General features: G+C 37.8%; 1 protein-coding gene across 1 annotated transcript in view; it reads left to right on the forward strand.

Annotated features, from left to right (window-relative positions):
• Nucleotides 1-777: 777 nt before the first annotated feature.
• The window catches only part of LOC116121653 (phospholipase SGR2-like), a 28,351-nt gene continuing 7,366 nt past the window's right edge, over nucleotides 778-21,762 (forward strand). The window contains 16 exon segments of the mRNA XM_031407595.1: nucleotides 778-965; nucleotides 1,579-1,666; nucleotides 1,778-1,918; nucleotides 2,508-2,578; nucleotides 2,715-2,775; nucleotides 2,879-3,012; nucleotides 3,290-3,374; nucleotides 13,158-13,328; nucleotides 18,437-18,586; nucleotides 19,069-19,134; nucleotides 19,208-19,313; nucleotides 19,316-19,621; nucleotides 19,677-19,744; nucleotides 19,939-19,993; nucleotides 20,111-20,232; nucleotides 20,315-20,387. Coding sequence (XP_031263455.1) covers nucleotides 778-965; nucleotides 1,579-1,666; nucleotides 1,778-1,918; nucleotides 2,508-2,578; nucleotides 2,715-2,775; nucleotides 2,879-3,012; nucleotides 3,290-3,374; nucleotides 13,158-13,328; nucleotides 18,437-18,586; nucleotides 19,069-19,134; nucleotides 19,208-19,313; nucleotides 19,316-19,621; nucleotides 19,677-19,744; nucleotides 19,939-19,993; nucleotides 20,111-20,232; nucleotides 20,315-20,387 — 1,885 coding nt within the window.

Consider the following 21,762-nt stretch of genomic DNA (forward strand, 5'->3'; position numbering starts at 1 on the left):
GGGTGAGATGTTGGTGGCAGGAATTATACAACCCAGTATCAGTCCTTTTGCTAGTCCTGTGTTGTTGGTTAAGAAGAAAGACGGTAGTTGACGTTTTTGTGTGGACTACAGGGCACTAAATAACATCACAATACCCGACAAGTTCCCTATTCCCTCCATTGACGAACTGTTGGATGAACTATCAAGGGCAGCCATTTTCACGAAATTAGACCTAAAATCAGGTTACCACCAATTAGGGTTAAGGAAGAGGATGTTCCCAAAATAGTTTTTAGGACCCACGAAGGGCATTATGAATTCCTGGTCATGCCTTTCGGATTAACAAATGCCCGCTCCACTTTTCAAGCTTTAATGAATACCATATTTAAACCGGTCTTGAGGAAATTCATACTTGTGTTTTTTGACGATATCCTTATTTACAGCCTCGATTTGAAGACTCATCTGATCCACATGAGATACACTTTTCAAATCCTCAACAAGCATGAATTGGTCATAAATTTCAAGAAGTGTATTTTTGGCTGTCAAAGATTGGAGTATTTGGGTCACTTAATTTCAGCAAAAAGGGTATAGGTTGACCCACATAAAATTGATTCAATGCTGACTTGGCCCGTCCCACGCACAATCAAAGGACTAGGGGGATTTTTGGGTTTAACTGGTTACTATCGCCGTTTTGTGCAGAATTATGGTTTAATCGTGTAGCTGTTGACACAGTTGCTACGTAAGGACTCCTTCGCATGGGATGACCATCCACAATAGGCTTTTGAAACTTTTAAAACGGCAATGACTTCAGTTCCAGTGCTGGTTGTACTCGACTTTACTCTTCCATTTGAGGTTCATACCGACGCATCGGGACAAGGAATTGGAGCTGTCCTAGTCCAAAATCAGCGGCCTATTGCATTCATTAGCCAAGCTTTTTCCTCCCAGTCCCGACAAAAATCAGCATACGAGAGGGAGCTGATGGCAATTGTGTTTGTTGTCCACAAATGGAGCCATTACCTTAGTGGACGCAAATTTATCATTAAATCTGACCAGCGCAGCCTACAGTTTCTGACAGATCAATGTGTCAAGACACCCGAACAACAAAAGTGGATTTCCAAACTCTTAGGATTTTCTTTCAAAATCCGTTACCAACCTGGAAGCTCAAACCAAGTGGCTGATGCCTTGTCTAGATGAGGGGAAAGTGCTGAGTTGGAGGCCATTTCGGTAGTACAATTTTCAGAATTGGATGAGTTAGCCGCCGAAGCATAGCAAGATCCAAAGCTCCAAGCAATCATCCAAGACCTTCTTTTTGACCCTACCAGTTGTACCCATTATGGTTTTCGCCGTGGCTGCCTCATCTACAAAAACAGGTTGGTCTTACCCAGAAATTCGAAATTCATCCGTAAACTTTTAGATGAATTTCACAGCAGCCCGGGGGGGGGGGGGGGGGGGGCGGGGGGGGGGGGGACCATTCAGGCTTTTCAGAACTATAAGAAGTTGATGAATATCGTGTTTGGGATGGTATTAAGAGGGATGTGTAGGATTATGTCCAACGGTGTTCCATTTGCTAATTAAATAAATATTCTGCTCTCAAACCAGCAGGTCTTCTTCAGCCTTTACCCATCCATTCCGGGTTTTTGAAAATATCAGCATGGACTTCATTGGAGGGTTACCAAAAGCAAAAGGACAGGTACCATACTGGTTGTGGTGAATCGACCATTAAATAAGGACATTTTATTCGCTGTGCCATCCCTACAACGCTAAGGATGTTGCTGCCATTTTTATCTCTGATATTGTGAAGCTCCACGGATTTCCCAAGTCCGTAGTTTCGAACCGTGATAGGATCTTTATCAGCCAATTTTGGCAGGAGCCGTTCGAGGCCGCCGACACTTCGCTGAAGTTCAGTTCTGCATATCATCCTCAAACCGATGGCCAGACGGAGGTTGTCAACTGATGTTTAGAAACTTACCTGCGATGTTTCTGTAGTTCATAACCAAAACAGTGGCATAGGTGGCTGTCCTGGGCAGAATATTGGTACAATACCACACATCATAGCTCCATTAAAATGACTCCCTTCAGAGCCCTATACGGAAGGGATCCACCCACTTTACTCGAATTTACAGATTACCCTTCCTCTGTGGAAGAAGTCCCATTAAACATGTTTATCAATACAAAGGGCATAAGGGACAATCGGGTCAGAAAGTGTAAAGAGTGTGAGGTGCCTTGCTGTTGGTTGTTAGGGAAATTGGTTACAGTCACGTGTGAGTAGGGAATCAAAGTTTTTATTATAGTGAATAGGTAGTCATGAAGGTAGTATGAATAAAGGGTCAGTTTTGGTGAAGATAGAGATTAATATAGTGTCATTGTGGGAGGTCCCCAGCTCCTCGAATTGCTAGGATCTATCTGTTTGGTTTCTATTTGTTTGGTTGCTTCTTTTCCATTTTCTAGAAATATGCTCTGGTTGAGACTCGATGGAGTGAATATTTTCTGTTATCTTGGACTGTTTGTGCTGTTGCTTGTTATTGTTGCAGGGAGTCTTAACAATTATCTTCTTTAATATATGCAATTTTAGGATGCGATGGCTTTCTGACAATAGCAGTCTGTAGTTTCTTTATCTTTTAAGTTGTACTTTTATTGTCATTCTCTCCTTTTAATTAACTGCATTCGGCATTATGTGTTGTTTTACCATTTTTGTATGGGAACAGTAAGAAGTTTGACTTTCCCTAGGTTTGAAACAGGAGAAGATTTCAATCCTCTGGACTTTTTGGAGCTCGAGTTGATTTACAAGGCTCTACCCCAGTATGTATATTGCCTTGTGGATTGGAATTTCCAATACCTGATTATGAATGTCTGCTGCATATGTTTATGAAAAGATTAATGTATCTTGAGGTTGTGCATGTAGGGACTTCATGCAATTTTTACTAGCGAGGATGATACCTAGGAGTCTTGGCTCAATGTTGATGCTTCTGGTTTTTCTGGTGTCATTAGTTTCAGTGGAAATGGAATTAAGTTAAGGCGTGGTTATTCGAAATCCCAGTAAAAAAAAAACCAAGCCAGGTCTCTAATCTTTCCCTTTTTAAATTTTTACTAGCATAAGAACTTCTAGCATCTTCATTTGTGCCTTATGCTTCAGGAATATGTAATTAGATCTCGGTTAGGGAATTTAATAGCATTTCTTTTTTTGGAATATATTATAAGTAATTTATGCTTGATTAAATAAATTAAGTTGGAACTTTCTTTCATCAAATTTGTCTACTTCCGTTTGAAAATACTTTTGATTAGTGGGGATTATTTTTTTTTAAAGAATTGGAAGTAATGTTATTTATGTGTTTTCCACCTACATTCAGGAGGAATTGCATCAGCAGAAAGAAGAGGAAATGGATGATTATTGTTCTCAGGTATGTAATCTGGCATTTTGATTCTTGATCTTATTTGTCTTGTTTTCACCATTAAAATTATGCATGCCATTATTAAGTTTCCCTAAAATGCAATTTGGCAATTTTTCTTGATTATTAATTTAAATAATATCTTTACAAATTCAGGGTTTCTTATGAATAAAAAAACATGAGGTGTTTTTTTTTTAGGGAGGCTAAATTCGTTATATTTGTAAGAAAGTCAAGGCGCATTGTCTCTTTTTAGTAGACAATGATCCTTGGGTGCAATGGTGATTAAGTGAGTAGGCAAATATATATTTAATCCTGACAGGAGACATTCTCTAGGATATAAGCTAACACGAGTATATGATTCACCTATTTGTCTTATTATTATAACATGCTGGTCATTGTATCTAAGTGTAGAATAGATGAACATCTAGTAAAATATAAGCGATAGACATAAATAACATTACATCAAAAAAACAATCGCTAGTGTTGGAATATTTGTGGGCCTATAATGAAACGTCTTTTTCTCAGTTTTTTATGGATTAAGTGATGCATTCAGTGCCCTTAGATGCTAGCATCTATTGCCATATATTTGCTATGATCATTTTTGTAATGCCCATACGGAGGTATGTAATTTAATTTATGTTTTTATAGCCCTTAGTTGATTTTGGTTAAAGTTATTTTGAGAGAATGTGAAGAAAATGCCTTAAATTTGTATTAAGGGTAAAATAGTATTTTCATTCAAAATTAATTGAAATTGTGGGGAGTGAAAAGAGATACAATTTCATGGAGAATGCAATAAAAATGAGGGCATTATAGTAATTGACTAAGGGACAAAGATGAAATTTTTAAGAAAGTGTAAGGGCAAAATGGGAAAGTATGTTTGTAAAATAAGATATTAAGGGTTTAGTCTTACGAGCCCTTTTATTTCTCTTCTTAAACCGCCACTTTCCTTCTCCATTTTCTCTCAACTTTCAAACAAGCAACTCCGAGTAACGGTTCTGCATATCCTGCTCCACCTCCCATGTAGCTTCTTCAACTTTATGATTTCTCCAGAGGACTTTTACTAAAGGGATACTTTTGTTCCGGAGCTCTTTAATCTTTCTGTCTAAAATCTGCACTGGATGCTCCTCATACACAAGATTCTCTTCCAAGTCTACGTCCTCTATGCTCAGAATATAAGGGGGATCACTTATATACCTTCGAAGCATCGAGACATGAAATACATTGTGAACTTTGTCCATACTGGGTGATAGTGCTAATCTGTAGGCCACCTTTCCTACTCGCTGTAACACCTCAAATGGATCAATGAATCTCGGTGCTAACTTTCCTTTATTATCGCATCACCCGTTTGTAGGGGAAACTTTTAGAAACTTTGTCATCCACTTCAAACTCAACTTCTTTTCTTTTCAGATCAGCATAGCTTTTCTGCCTATCTTGGGTTTGTTTCATTTTGCTTCTGATCAGTTTCACATCTTCTATCATTTTTTGAGTCATTTCTGGCCCAAAAGCTATATTTAACTCATCTTTCTCGCCCATCTCATCCCAATGCAGTGGAGATCTACATCGTCTGCCATACAAGGCCTCGTAAGGAGCCATTTTAATTGTAGACTGATAGCTATTATTATAAGCAAACTCCACCAAAGGTAACATCTCATGCTAGGATAATTTATAATCCATACAGCATGCTCTCAACATGTCCTCAAGCACTTGATTTGTTCTCTCTGTTTGACCATCTGTCTGAGGATGATAGGCGGTATTAAAAGCCAACATGGTACCCAAGTTCCTCTGTAAACTCATCCAAAAAGTTGAGACAAATTTGGAATCTCTGTCTGATACTATTGTCTTGGGTACACCATGAAGTTTCACTATCTTTTTAATATACATTTGGGCCAATTGATCCGAAGTGGTACTCTCCTTTACTGGAAGAAAATGGGCTGATTTAGTCAATCTGTCTATAATCACTCATATAGCATTGTATCATTTCTACACTCTAGGGAGACCTGTAATAAAATCCATCGAGATACTCTCCCATTTCCATTCAGGAATACTAAGTGGCTGAAGCAACCCTGATGGCCTCTGGTATTCTGCTTTCACTTGCTGACAAATCATTTAGCTACAAACTCTGCAATACCTTTCTTCATATCTAGCCACCAATAGCCTTTCTTTAAATCTTGATACATCTTGGTTGCTCCAAGATGAGCAGTGTACGGTGTGTCATAAGCCTCTATAAGGATTCTCTTTCTCAATTCAGCATCCTGAGGAATACACAACCGACTCCTAAAACGGAGGACATCATCCAACAACTGAAACTCTGATGTCTTGCCCTCATGCACCTACTAAACTATTTTCTGACACCATTCATCTGTTAGTTGCATTTCTTTAATTTCTTCCAGTAAAGTAGATTGAATCTTTAACCTGGCAATCCTTCATGGTATGACCTCAATCTGCTCTTTACTTTCTATTAACTCTTTCTGTCTTGTGGGTCGGGACAAATAAGATTTTCTGCTCAAAGCATTGGCTACTACATTAGCTTTCCCTAGTTGATACTTAATTTCACACGCGTAATCTTTAACCAGCTCTAGCCATCTTCTCTGTCTCATATTCAACTCATTATGAGTAAAGAAATACTTTAAACTCTTATGGTCGGTGTAGATATTACTCTTGGCACCATAAAGGTAATGCCTCTAAATCTTCAAGGCAAAGACTACTGCTGCCAATTCTAAATCATGTGTAGGGTATCTTGTTTCGTACTCTTTCAATTAACGATAAACATAAGTTATAACCCTACCTAACTGCATCAATACAGCACCAAGTCCCTGCAGTGAGGCATCTGTAAAAATGTCATAATTTACACCTTTCTGTGGTAATACTAGCACGGGAGCTATCGTTAATCTTCTCTTCAACTCTTGAAAACTCTCTTTACAGGCAACTGACCATATAAAAGGAACTCTCTGCTTGGTAAGAGCTGTTAATGACTTAGCCAACTGGGCAAACCCTGCCACAAACCGTCGGTAGTAACCAGCTAGTCCCAAGAAACTCCTCATTTCTTTTACTGTCTTCGGCCTTTGCCATTCTAGGATTGCCTTTACTTTACTAGGATCCACTAAAATCCCCTTGCTAGAAATAGTATGGCCTAGAAATATCACCTGATCAAGCCAGAACTCAAATTTAGAAAACTTGGCATACAACTTCTTTTCTCTCAATCGCTGCAGCACAAATCTTAAGTGTTCCTCATGCTCTTCTCTCGACTTCGAATAAACTAGGATGTCATCAATAAATACCACTATAAACTGATCCAGACAATCATGGAACACTCGGTTCATTAAGTCCATAAAGACTGCTGGGGTATTAGTTAAGCCAAAAGACATCACCACAAATTCATAATGCCCATATCTTGTCCAGAAGGCAGTCTTAACAACATCTTGTTCTGCCACTTTTACCTGATGATAACCCGACCTCAAATCAATCTTGGAAAATACTGCTGCACCCTTTAACTGATCAAAAAGATCATTTATCCGAGGTAACGGGTATTTATTCTTCACTGTCACTTTATTCAACTCTCTGTAATCAATACACATCCGTAATAACCCATCTTTCTTCTTTACAAACAAGATTGGAGCTCCCCAGGGAAAATGACTTGGTCGGATAAAATCTTTATTTAGGAGTTCTTGGAGTTGTTTCTTCAATTCTAGAAGCTCGGCTGGGGCCATTCGGTAAGGGGCTTTAGATATTGGTGTTATTCCCGGTGCCAATTCAATACTAAACTCAACTTCTCTTTCCGGAGGCATACCCGGTAAGTCTTTCGGAAATACATTTGGAAATTCTCGGACTACTGGCACACTCTGCAATTCTGGTTGTAGGACATCTCTACTTTGCACTACATGGGCTATATACCCAAAACACCCTTTTCTTAGCATCTTTCTAGCCTTTATGCTACTAATCAACATACTCAATTGATGACCCTCTCCGAAACTAAACTTATCTCCACTATCAAGATTAAATCTCGTTTTCTTCTTCCGACAATCAATTTCTACTCCATACCTCCTCAGGAAATCCATACCCAAAATCACATCAAAGTCAGACATATCAAACACTATTAAATTAACTGCTAACTCCCGACCATGGATCACCACAGACTCTCCTGACAAATTCTCATGGGTCACAACACTAACCCCATCAGGTAACTCTATCTTAATGGGTCGACTCACTCTAGTAGGTTTCAAACCTAATCTTTCTATCATCCCATAAGCTATAAATGAATGAGTGACTCCAGAATCAATTAAGACATAAAGAGGAATTGCATGAAATAATAACTAACCAGTAACAGCTGATGGACTAGCCTCTACTTCATCTTGTGCTACTGTAAACACCCTGACATTAGTGTCGCTGGAATTCTGTGCTGCAAATGGAAGAGGAGCTTTACAATCTTTCATCAGATGCCCTGGTTGTCGGCATCGATAACATACATTACGGCCTAACTCTCTCAAACACTCTCTTGGATGAGTCTTCCCACATTTAGGACATGGGGGAAACTCCACTGTTCTCGGCCGTTTATTTAGCCAATCTTTTCTGTTCTTCTTTGGCTGAAACTTCTTCTTATTCTTCACTTCTCTATTTTTTGCACTCCCAAATCTTTCTCTCTACGGAGCAGGAGAGGGTTCACTTGGTCCCGCTGGAGTGAGCTTGTTTACAAAAATTTCTACCCTTAAAGCTCGCTCTAAAGCTTCACTATAGGTTTGAGGGGGCTCAGCTCCTGTCATTACATCCCGGGCTATCTCTGGCTTCAACCCATGGACAAACTTATCTCATCTCGATTCTGGGGTACTGACTATTCCGAGTGCAAACTTGGTAAGGGAATTAAACCTCACAGAATACTCTTTCACTGTACTTGACCCTTGCTTCAAATTAATAAACTCTTGTATCTTCTCATGTACCCGATCCACTGTTCTGTACTCGGCATCAAAAAATCTTCTAAACTCGCCCTAGGTCATCACAGGAACATCATGAGTGTCTTCCATCAATTCCCACCAAATTCGGGCATCACCCCGAAACAAGAAACTGGCATACCGGATCTTTTCCTTGTCCGTCATAGGAAACAGTGCCGTCGTATGTTCAACGGACCTAAACCATTCTTCTGCCACTAAAGGGTCTGTTATACCTTTAAATGCTGACGGCTGATGTTGACTTAGAAGCTCATAAATCGGTTCAATCTGATTCTATACTGTTTGAGGTACCGGCCTTTCTCTTTCCCCTCTAATAGGCGGTATTTGAACGGGGGTTTCAATTATTTCTGGTTCAACTCTCCCCTATCTTTCTACTAAGACTTGCTGTACAATCCCCCGTATTCTAGCTTCATCAAGGGTAGGGGGAGTAGGTTCTGGTTTGTTAGAAGGTTCCCCCGTACTCCCTGTTTTCTTACTACTTGCTCGGGTTCTATGTCTCATTTACAAAACAACCATATTTAATCAACTCATGCAACACTTTAAGTAAGGAAAGAAAAATTTAACTTATAACGGTCGGCTACGGAACGTCGCGGCGATGAGAGTGGCACACGTCAAATCCCAAAATCTTTGCTGTGATACAAAAAATGTAATGACTTCTTTCTACTAGTTACTTTAAAACATATACAATAAAAACATACATACTTAGCATAGGAAAAATAGTTGGGCCCAAATTTTTCTTTACTTATAAAATATAATTGTTTACATATACCAAAATAACGAGTACAAAAACTTTAGCAACGGTGGACAGTAATGCCAATTTTCTTTGCTTGTCGACTTCCTTCCGACCCTGCTCACCAATTTCCTACAAAACATGAAAAAACAACAGGGTGAGCACAAAAATGCTCAGTAAGTAAATCCCTTATCTCTTCTCCTTCTTTGGTTCTTTCCTTACTTAATTCTCTTCTTCTTTCTTTCGTTCCTAGTTCTTTCTCTTTTCTTATCTGTTTCTAATTCTTACTGTTCTTTCTTTCTTTCTAATTTTCGCTGTTCTTTCCTTCTCTCTGTTTTTTCGTTCTATTTTTTCTATTCTTTCTAACCATGATCGAATTCATGGTAATATACATGAATGATATGCTAATGCATAAAAATGCATTTTTCTTTCTTCTTTCTATTTTTTATTCTATTTCTTTTATTTTCTTTCTATTATTTTCTTTTCTTGTTCTTGTTCTTTCTTATTCCTTCTTTTCTTATTCTTGTTCTTTCTTATTCCTTCTTTTTTTATTCTTATTCTTTCTTTTCTTATTCTTTGCCGATCGGACTCGGTTGATGCATGGATTCGGAACCTTGACCGTGTGAGTGAGTACAGTCCTTATCTACATGCACTCTTGCGGACCGTATAAATTCTTTCTTTCTTCTTAGACCACTCAATTAAGGTGGCATGCATATAAGAATTTTTTTTGGTACAACCCTCATCCACATACACTCTTACAAGTCGTACAATTCTTCTTCTTCTTATGCCACTCAATTAAGATGGCGTGTATGTGAGAATTTTTTCTTAGCACTCACGGTTCCCCATCACAACAGCCTATTATTTTCTTTTCTTTAATGCTTTTTCTTTCTTTAATTCTTTAGTGTTTTTTCCTTCTTTCTCTTTATTCTTAGAGTATTTTATTCTTAAAATTCTTTATCCTTTCTTAAGTATCACATATATACAAATATATGCATATGGATGACTCATGCTTAGAATTCTTACTTAAATGCATTTATGAAATGCAAATATGCAATGTTGCATAAAATTAAGGTTTCTACTCATATTCATGTTTCTCTTAGGCATTTCATCAAACAATAAATGTGCATATATAAACTCAACTTTAACTATAATTCTATTTGTTTCTTAAACCATCCAAAATGAGAGTAAAACTCTCTTGTATCATCACAATCCCTATCACGGCAAAAACACTCTCAAAACTTTCTTAAACTCTTCCAATTTCAACCAAACTTCAATCTATCATCATACAATAAAAAACACTTCTCATACTCACATATATCCAACAAGAAGCATAAATAATCACCAATCTCATCTCAATTTCCCAACAATCATAACATATACATGCTTAAAGAAATCTCTACTGAATTGATTTCTTAAACTTTAACTTGAGTTGGATTTTGAGTTAAATTTACTTACCTTATACATGAGTAGTCTAAACTAAAGCTCTCTACCCTTGTTGGACTCAAATTTCCCCTTAACCTTAAGCATAAACTTAATAAGAATTCAACTTCTACACAAGTAAATCTTATATATATAGCAAGAATTCTTACCTCTTGTTGCCTAGAACCAAAACCTTGTCAAAATCCACTCAAAAGCCCTAAAAGATACTTGGAAAATTGAGTGAAAAGTTGAGAGAAAATGGAAAAGGAAAGTGGCGGTGGAAGAAGAGAAATAAGGGGGTTTGTAAGACTAAACCCTTAATATCTTATTTTACAAACATACTTTCCCATTTTGCGCTTACACTTTCTTGGAAATTTCATCTTTGTCCCTTAGTCAATTACCATAATGCCCTCATTTTTGTTGCATTCTCCATGAAATTTTATCTTTTTTCACTCCCCACAATTTCAACTAACTTGTGTAGAAGTTGAATTCTTATTAAGTTTATGCTTAGGATTAAGGGGAAATTTGAGTCCAACAAGAGTAGAGAGCTTTAGTGGAGACTACTCAAGTATAAGGTAAGTAAATCCAACTCAAGTTAAAGTTTAAGAAATCAATTCAGTAGAGATTTCTTTAAGCATGTATATGTTATGATTGTTGGGAAATTGAGATGAGATTGTATATGTTATGATTGTTGGGAAATTGAGATTAGATTGGTCATTATTTATACTTCTTGTTGGATATATGTGAGTATGAGAAGTGTTTTTGATTGTATGATGATAGATTGAAGTTTGGTTGAAATTAAAAGAGTTTAAGAAAGTTTTTGGAGTGTTTTTGTCGTGATAGGGATTGTGATGATACAAGAGAGTTTTACTCTCATTTTGGATGGTTTAAGAAACAAATAGAATTATAGTTAAAGTAGAGTTTGTATATGCACATTTATTGTTTGATGAAATGCTTAAGAGAAGCATGAGTATGAGTAGAAACCTTAATTGTATGCAACATTGCATATTTGCATTTCATGAGTGCATTTAAGTAAGAATTCTAAGCATGAGCCATAAATATGCAAATATTTGTATATATGTGGTACTTAAGAAAGAATAAAAAATTTTAAGAATAAAACACTCTAAGAATAAAGAGAAAGAAGGAAAAAGCACTAAAGAATTAAAGAAAGAAAAAGCGTTAAAGAAGATAAAAGAATAGGTTGTTGTGATGGGAAACCGTGAGTGCTAAGAAGAAATTCCCACATACACGCCATCTTAATTGAGTGGCATAAGAAGAAGAAGAATTATACGACCCGTAAGAGTGTATGTGGATGAGGGTTGTACCAAGAAGAATTCCTATATGCATGCCACCTTAATTAAGTGGCCTAAGAAGAAAGAAATAATTTGTGGGATCCGCAAGAGTGCATGTAGATGAGGACTGTACTCACTCACACAGCCAAGGTTCCGAATCCATGCATCAACCGAGTCTGATCGGCAAAGTATAAGAATAAGAAAAGAAGGAATAAGAAAGAACAAGAACAAGAAAAGAAAAGAATAGAAAGAAAAGAAAAGAAATAGAAATAGAAAGAAGAAAGAAAAATGCATTTTTATGCATTATTGCATATGCATATCATTCATGTATATTACCATGAATTCTACTATGGTTAGAAAGAATAGAAAAAATAGAACAAAAGAACAGAGAGAAGGAAAGAACAGTGAGAATTAGGAAGAAAGAAAGAACAGTAAGAATTAGAAACAGGGAAAGAAAAAAGAAAGAACTAGGAACGAAAGAAAGAAGAAGAGAATTAAGTAAGGAAATAACCAAAGAAGAAGAAGAGATAATGGATTTACTTACTGAGCATTTTTGTGCTTACCTTGTTGTTTTTCCATGTTTTGCAAGAAATAGGTGAGCAGCGGTCGGAAAGAAGTCGACAAACAAAGAGAATTGACATTACTGTCCACCGTTGCTAAAGTTTTTGTACTTGTTATTTTGGTATATGTAAATAATTATATTTTATAAGTAAAAAAAATTTGGGCCCAACTATTTTTCATATGCTAAGTATGTATGTTTTTATTGTATATGTTCTAAAGTGTACTAGTAGAAAGAAGTCATTACAATTTTATGGAAAGAATAGGGGTAGCAGGAAGCTTGGCAATTTACAGTGGTTCTTATCAATTTAAAACATATGATGAATTAGAATATATAATCAATTTCTAATTTTTTTTTTTTTTTTGTTTTGTGTGTTCAATTCAATGGTTTATTTCCCGTTCTCTTAAATGTTATATAGGTCTTGTTTAAATAAAAAGTTAATTGTGTTTGTTGTCTGTCTTCATTTTGTAACTAAATCTGGGTAATGGTTTGTTGTTGTCTTTTATGTTCTCTTAGTAAAAGTAAATGTCCTTCGCATTTTAACTGAGCCTAAATTTAGCTAGTGATTATGACTTATTTAGTTGCACATTGTTTATTTTTGCCCCTTCCATTTTGGTATTGAATTATTATATGATGATATTATCTAAAATATATTGTGGTAATGATTGATTTTTAAAGTTTAAACTGACAGGAACGAACAGTAGTATTTAAGGTCTAACGTGTCCTTTGATGTGCTCAATTAATTAATTGAGTTGTTATGTGGATACAACCACAAGCCTCGTGGATGCTATTTAAACTGGAATAATATGTTTTGAGTAGATTTTAATCTTTTATTATGTGTTTTGATTAATATAGGTTCCAGTTAAGCACCTTGTCTTTATGGTACCCAGTATTGGTCAGAGGTTGGAGAAATCTAAATTGGTTGATGATGTCGGCAACTTTCGCCATATTACAGCAATTCTTGCTGAACAACACCTTACTACAGACCAATGTGGCACCCAGGGAGTTATTTATATCCCTTGCCAAGTGAATAAGAACTTATTTTCTACCTAATGGACTCTCTCTTCTGTATGTAGTTTGATTCTCTTGTGTCAATTACCCGTCTCAAGCTGTTTGGAATATGAAAATGCATAATGTTTGATGCAGTTTTGATGAAATTAGGCTCTGTTTTATGTGAAGCTAATATGGACCAACGAGATTGTAGATGTGTTTGTGGATAGTGCTGTGTATCTTAGTTATAATGTCTCTCTTTTGATTTCTTTCTCTCTCAATCTCTCTTCCTTTTTTGGAAAACTAAAAAATTATGTGTTCATATTGTTAAGAGGCTATGTAATTGCTTCTTATTCAATGAATGAGGCATGCGCATTTTGTATATTATGTAGATGATGAAACGTTTATGGCATTTCACTATGCCTAGTTTTTATTCAATTTGATAGGTTGTTTTTATGTTTTCTAACTAGAAATGGTAACACCATTTCATTGAGAAGTATATCTCTCATTTGTCTATTTTTACAGATATACCATCATGTCATCACTTGTTTTTAATTGCTTATTTTTTGTCATGTGGAAATTTGTAATTATTTTCCACCAGGAAAGATTTTTACTTTGGACAGTTGTCATAAATTTTTAGTCTACTGCCATCAATTTGTGGAATCATTTAAAAGAGCCGTGTAATATTGAACTTGATTTCTGTCAAAATCAGCATCTCGGGAAGGATTGAATTTATTTTGTCAATTTGAAATGATATGAAACAGTATTGGGTTTGGGTTCCTGAAATGATCTGGTAATTATTATAAGCCGGTTGGATATCAGTGATTTGCTACTTAATCTTGGTACTGTTAAGACTCCCTGCACTATCAACCAACAAACACACAAGCAATCCACAAAACAGAAAGTAATATACTTAATGAAGTCTCAACAAGATTATATTACTGGAAAATAGAAGAATGACCAACAATGTATAAAACACCAAACTGATAGATCCCAGCAATTCGAGGAGCTAGGGACCTCCCTCAATGACAATAGCCTAAAACTTGATAATACTCCAGAACATACCCCTTCTATTTAAACTATCTTCTTAATCACCTATTCTCTACTAACAACTTTGATTCCCCACTCACGTGACTGTAACAGACTCTCCAAACAACCAGGCACCTCAAACCTTGCATTTACTGCTTCAAATGTCTCTTATGCCCTTTAGATTGATAAACATGATTAATGGGAGGTCTATCAATACCCCCTCCCCCACATGAAGAGCCACCTTGTCCTCAAGGTGGAATTGGGGAAATTGCAGATTGATAACATCAAAAGCCTCCCACGATGCTTCAAAGGGAGCCAAATCCTTCCATTTTATAAGGACTTCCCAAGAGCCATCTAATAAAGTGCGGCTGGCCAATACTGATTCTGGGTGAACAAGAAGTTCTAGTTCCTCGGTGAGGAAAGAGGGCAGGGGCTAGATGGGCACCGAGGGGTGCAGACTGCGTTTAAGCTGAGAAATGTGAAATACTAGATGAATTTTTGTCGTAGTGGGTAGCTCTAACTTGTAAGCAACCTGCCCAATCTTTGCTAAGATGGAAAAAGGGCCATAGAATCTCGGGCTCAGTTTCTCATTCAGTTTCTTGGCTAAGGATTTGAAACGATACGGTTGGAGCTTCAAATAGACCTGGTCCCCTGGTTGAAAACTATCATCCCGACGGCGCAAGTCAGTTGTGCCCTTCATCTGTTCTTGAGCAACAGCTAAGTTATGTTTCAATTCCTCCAAAATTGCATTGCGTGCAGCCATTTATTGGTTCACTTCCTCCACAGCAGAAGGGGAATCAGTAAATCTGAGGAGAGTGGGTGGATCCCTTCCATATAGGGCTTTGACGGGAGTCATTTTTATGGAATTGTGATGGGTGGTATTGTACCAATATTCTGCCCACGATAGCCACTTAAGCCACTGTTTGGGCTGCGAACTACAGAAGCAGCGTAGGTAAGTTTCCAAAGAGCGGTTGACAACCTCCGTCTGGCCATCAGTTTGAGGGTGGTATGCTGAGCTGAACTTCAACGAAGTGCCAGCAGCCTTGAATAGCTCCTGCCAAAACTGACTAAGAAAGACCCTATCTTTGTCTGATATTATGGATTTGGGAAATCCATGGAGCTTCACAATAACAGAGATAAAAAGTACAGCAACATCTTTAGCGATGTAGGGATGGCACAAGGGAATGAAATGTCCGTATTTAGTAAGCCTATCCACCACAACCATTATAGTATCCTGTCCTTTTGACTTTGGTAACCCGCCAATGAAATCCATGCTGATATCTTCAAAAACTTGGGTTGGAATCGGTAAGGGCTGAAGTAAACCTGCTGGTTTGAGGGCAGAATACTTATTTAATTGGTAGACTAAGCATTGTTGGACATACCTCTACACATCCTTCTTAATTCCAGCCCAAAACACTATATTCATCAGTTTCTTGTATGTTCTGAAAAAGCCTGAATGGCCCCCTCCAGGGCTGTAGTGAAATTCGGCTAATAGTTTAGGAATGAATTTCGAAGTTGTGGGTAATACCAATCTATTTTTGTAGATGAGACAGCCACGGCGAAAACCATAATGGGGATGGCTGGAAGGTTCAAAAAGAAGGTCTTGTATGATTGCTTGGAGCTTGGGGTCTTGTTGTGCCTCGGCAGCTAACTCATCAAATTCAGAAAATTGGACCACCGAAATGGCCTTCAATTCAGCACCCTCACCTCGTCGTGATAATGCTTCAGCTACCTGGTTTGAGCTGCCAGGTTGGTATTGTATTTCGAAAGAGAAGCCGAGGAGCTTAGAAATCCACTTTTGTTGTTCGGGTGTCTTGGCACGTTGATCTGTCAAGAACTGCAGGCTGCGTTGGTAAGATTTAATGATAAATTTGCGGCCACTAAGGTAGTGGCTCCAGTTGTGGACAGCAAACACAATGGCCATCAGCTCTCTTTCGTACGCAGATTTCTATCAGAACTGGTTGGAGAAGGCTTGGCTAAGGAATGTGATGGGATGTTGATTCTGGACCAGGACAACACCAATCCCCTGTCCCAAAGCGTCTGTGTGGACTTCAAAAGGCAGAGTGAAATCAGGGACTGCCAGAACAGGCACCTCATTCATTGCCGCTTTAAGAGTTTCAAAAGCCTGCTATGCTTGGTCTGTCCATGCAAATGAATCCTTTTTCAGTAACTGTGTTAAGGGCTGCGCGATTAAACCGTAATTCTGCACAAAGCCGCGATAGTAACTGGTTAAGCCTAAAAAACCCCGTAATCCTTTGATGGTGCGTGGGACGGGCCAAGATATCATTGAAACAATCTTTTGTGGTTAGCCTCCACCCCTTTTGCTGGGATTAAATGACCCAAATACTCCAATCTTTGACGGGCAAAGAGACACTTCTTGTAATTGATAACCAATTCGTGCTTGGTGAGAATCTGAAAGGTGTGTCGCATGTGCAGCAGATGGGTCTTCAAATCAGGGCTGCAAATCAGAATATCGTCAAAGAATACAAGTATAAACTTCCGCAAGACTGATTTAAAAATAGTGTTCATTAAAGCTTGAAAAGTGGAAGGGGCATTGGTCAACCCGAAGGGCATGACCAGGAACTCGTAGTGCCCTTCGTGGGTTCTAAACGCTGTTTTGGGCACGTCCTCTTCTTTAACCCGAATCTGGTGGTAACCTGATTTGAGCTCCAGTTTTGTAAAAATGGCTCCCCTGATAGTTCGTCCAATAGCTCATCAATTGAGGGAATTGGGAATTTGTCTGGAATAGTGATGGTATTCAGTGCCCGGTAATCGACACAAAACCGCCAATTGCCATCCTTCTTTTTTACCAATAGAACCGGACTAGCAAAAGGACATATGTTGGGTTGTATAATTCCTGCCATCAGCATCTCACCTACCAACCTTTCAATTTCATTTTTATGGGTAAAGGAGTATTTGTATGGGCGGATTTTGGGTGGTTTGGTATTGGTTTCTAAAACTATGGCGTGGTCAATGGGTCTCTTGGGTGGGAGTGTATTCGGCTGTTCAAACAGGTGGCTAAATCCATCAACAACAGCTGCGGTTGCGGGGTCCATGGGTTCCTCTGTTTCCTCTTCCTTAACACCAATGGAGCATAACTCGACCATATATCCAGCATCCTCTCTCTGCAAAGATTTCAGCATTGCCCTGAGTGATACCACTGTCTTGACTAAAGATGGATCCCCTTGTAGAACTACCCTCTTCCCTTCACTAAAAAATTCCATTGTCAGATTTCTCCAATTTACACAAACATCCCCCAGTGTACTAAGCCAAGAAATTCCTAGCACTACATCTGCCCCTCCTAACTCAAAGGGAAAATAGTCCTGGCACAATTCAATACCTTGCATTCGCAATGGCACTCCTCTGCAAATTCCCCTCCTCGAACTGTAAATCCGTTTCCCACCATTACCCCAAAGGATTTACCTCTCTCCACTGGAAGCTCTAATTTTCGCACCTATTCGTGCGAAATGAAATTGTGGGAAGCCCCTTTGTCAACCAAAACAATCACCTATGTCCTTCCAATCACCCCTTTTAATTTTAGGGTTTTATCAGTGGTGACCCCTACTATTGAATGCATGGATAATGCCAATGGATTACCTTCGTCGGAAATTTCCGAGGTGGGTTCAGGACTGCTGTCATCGTTTTCTGCCCCGTCTCGTCGGTCACTAATAGTATCTGGATCGATTTGCTCCGACAGCGGTGATTTGGCCCATATTTTTCATCACAACGGAAACAGTGACCCTTTTCCCGTTTTTATTGCAACTCGGCGTCGAACATTCGTCGAAAATTATCCCCGCGGAAGTTCTGCGTCGTCGCGTCGCTGCTTAGTCGGTTTCTGTCGTGAGATCGATTTGGGGAAAATTGGGGATTTAGATCTGCATTTCGCGATGTGTTATTCCACCAATTTGGGCGACTAGGTTCCGGGTTTGGGCTTGGGGTGACCCGAGTGTAATAATCCAATTTGTTTACTTGGGCTTTAGTAAATCTGGCCCGATTTTTGTCTAAAACCCAATTTCGTTCCTCCACGTGATGGGCCTGATCCATTAAGGCAAACAGAGATGTTGCTGTTCTATACATTGAAGTGTGTTTCTTATGCCATTGTATTTGTGTTTCAGTGAAGAAAAGGTTTGAAGCTCAGTGGCGAAACTGCAGTTGAAAAGATTACTTTAGATGGTGTACAAGGTTTGCGTGTCATGTTGAGTGCAACAGTTCATGATGTGTTACACTACATGAGCCCCATCTACTGTCAGGATATTATCAACTCGGTACTGCTTATCTTGTTTCCAATTTCTCACCATCTCTTCTTTCATTTCTATCTCCCAATGACTAAGTTGTTTCATTATGCAACTATAAAGCTTCTTTCAATCCAGGTTCCTCGTTTAAAATGACATTTTTCTAAAGCTATAGACCATAATTAGATGGGTTGTTTTGTAGAGCGAATACCTGATCCACTATCTAAGTTTTTCCAAAGCAGTATACGTTTAAGTTTCCTATAAAAAAAAGTTTTAAAATTGCTTCTTCATCCTATGCACACTAAACTGGAACATTGGTCTGTTAGAGATATCTGGAGCATAGACAGTCACATTTTCTTTTGGCAAATATTATGCTATAATTCCTTGTAGTCTTAAAAGAAGAAAAATGTAGCTGATGTCTTGAGCATAAAACAGTCACATTTCAGTCTGTTAAGGTAGAAATTTGAAATTTGTTTGAAGTTTGAACTGATGAAGATGCACTTTTGCTCCTCCAGGTTTCAAACCAATTAAATCTGTTATATCTGAAATTTCTTAAACGAAATCTTGGTTATGATGGAAAGGTATGCAGCTGATATCTCTTTGTTAGGTTGTAATGATTAGGTGACAATTTAGCTTATATTAACATTTGTTTAGGTTTCTATATATGGTCATTCCTTGGGAAGTGTCCTCTCGTATGACATCCTTTGCCATCAAGAGAATCTATCATCCCCGTTTCCAATGGATTGGAACAACAAGATACCATTGAAGAATCTTCCCATGCTATGAACAATAAACCTTCTAATGGTGACTCTTCAACCGATTTGAAGGGTAAAAGCTCCACTGAGACAAATGAAACTAAGGATAAGGTGGGGTCTGCTGACGAGGACAAGATGGGTGTACAATCAACTCATCTAGAGCACCAGGAAGCACCTGCTAAAGATTTTTCCTCTCTTGTGGGTACTGTCGTGTCAGATACTGCAGCAGCTATGGACTTTGAGCAAACAGCTAAAGAAGATACTGATCAATTGGTTCAGAGTTCTAGTGACACAATGTCATCAGATATGGCTGGCTTCAATGAACTACCACATGAACGGTGGTGTCCTGGATGGTATACTAGCGAGAGCGGCTGAGGAAGAGTCCAAAGATACATGTGATAAGGACAACAACACAATTGATCTTCTAAAGAAAGAGGTGCAAGTTTGTACTGTTTTCTTCTTGGCTTTCTTTGAACACTATATGCATTTGTCTTTTATTCATAAGTATGGTCGTATCTTGTTTAATGAGCCAAGGATATAAAATTGACCTTTTCTTGCCAGATACTTTTTGTGAAATCTTTGGTTCATAATAATAAACACCACCTTTTAATGAAATTTTCTGTGTTTCAGATTGATTCCCTGAAAGCCAAAGTAGCAGAGCTGGAATCGTACAATCAAGGTAGAGGTATGTGTGGGCTTGCATTGGGTTAATCTTTGATCTTCACATTCTATTTTTGGTTCTGTGTTATGGAAGGAGCTTTTGTGTGTTAATATCTCTGGGTTTTATTGGCTGCATAAACAGATAAAAATGAGTTACTTGCCATTAAGCCAAAGCAACCCATTTCTGAGAAGCTTGAACCTATGCTAGATGATGAACCAAAGAGTTATACCCCTTATATTAAGTGCACAAAGCTTGAATTCAAGGTCTGAAACAGAACTTCTTACGAGCTATAAATTTAAGATGATGAATCTTGTTACTGATTTGACATTAATTCTTACATACCAGGTTGACACATTCTTTGCAGTTGGATCACCTCTTGGTGTTTTCCTTGCCCTTCGAAATATCCATATTGGAATAGGTAATCCTCAATACACTTGTATGATTGAAATTTTGATGAGTGAATATTCTCACTGTTGGGACATGACATTCAGAGAAGTATTTTGTATATTTGTAAATATTTATATCATTTGGTCGTGGGTGTGGATAAAGAAGTATTACTTTTGTTCCTCACGGTTTTGAGAAATGCTTTCATCTTTAGAATCTCATTAGATCTTTATTGAAGTTTAAAGGTTTTCACGTTTTCGTTATTGGACTTGATTTTACATCAAGTTGAGTGGGAAATTCAGGATAAGTTATGATTAGTTAGAAGAATTTGTTTTCATTACTTTGCCTGTAACTTTGGCAGTTTTTGTTATTAGCAAATTGTATGTTTTTTCTAAAAGCTCATAGATATGTAATATGTAATAAATTCTTGTGTATTTTGATGCTAGTTCAGGCAATCATACATTTTCAACTCAAAAATTTCGTATTTTCAACCATCCTCTAAACATCTTCATCTTTTTGTCGATTGTAATTTTAATTTCTGCATTTTTCTTCGGAACTTCTATTATACTTGGTTCCATACTTGAAGCTCTAGAAATCCAGTCTTTTAGTTGTTTTTTCCTTCTCTGTTATTTGAAACACCTCACCGACACTGTGAAAGCTTGTGAATGCAATGAGGAACCATCATATTTAAAGTTTCGAAATCACCATTTGTTTTTGCTAAGCAAAGAGAAGTAACAATGGGAATTATGTGATAGATTTTGACTATTTAACTTTTCTTCGGGAATAAGATTGTTCTTTTTTGTTTATACATCTTAACTGGGAAGGGGTTTTGGGTTAATATGTGTAGTTTGGTTTCATTTGGCCACGATAAGGAAAATTATCATCGCCTAGTTTTTATTTTCTTCTCTTGTATAGATTTGTTACCTCTACCCTGATTTTTTTTTTCTTTTGTTGGCAGCTTGTCCCCCGGTGTAACTCATGTTGTACTAATACATATTATCAGTTTCTTATAAGAAAAATCATCATCTGTTTATTCAGACTTATTTTGTATATGTGAACATTTTAAATGTATATATCTTAGAATGACGTGATATTTAATTTTTGTAAACGACTCGGTTAATTGGGAGGGCGACCAGAATGTACAAAGGCCTGATAAAGGGCGACCAGCCTATTTTGGGACATGGCCCAAAATAGGAATCAAAGGAAACAAGCCTACAAACGGCCATTCACTCTTGAGGTAAATCTTAAACCAAAAAAACCAAGAAGAAAGCAAGGAGAACAACAACAATTCCACCTACCATAGGACACCTCCCTAGGTTAGGATCATTAAAAGAAAACCACGATATCAAACTCGTTACAAATCATAGAAACACAACCAAGCAAAAATCATTCTGCGTAACCCTCCGTAA

The sequence above is a fragment of the Pistacia vera genome, unplaced genomic scaffold, assembly GCF_008641045.1.
Source record: "Pistacia vera cultivar Batoury unplaced genomic scaffold, PisVer_v2 Contig127, whole genome shotgun sequence".
Taxonomy (NCBI): Eukaryota; Viridiplantae; Streptophyta; class Magnoliopsida; order Sapindales; family Anacardiaceae; genus Pistacia; species Pistacia vera.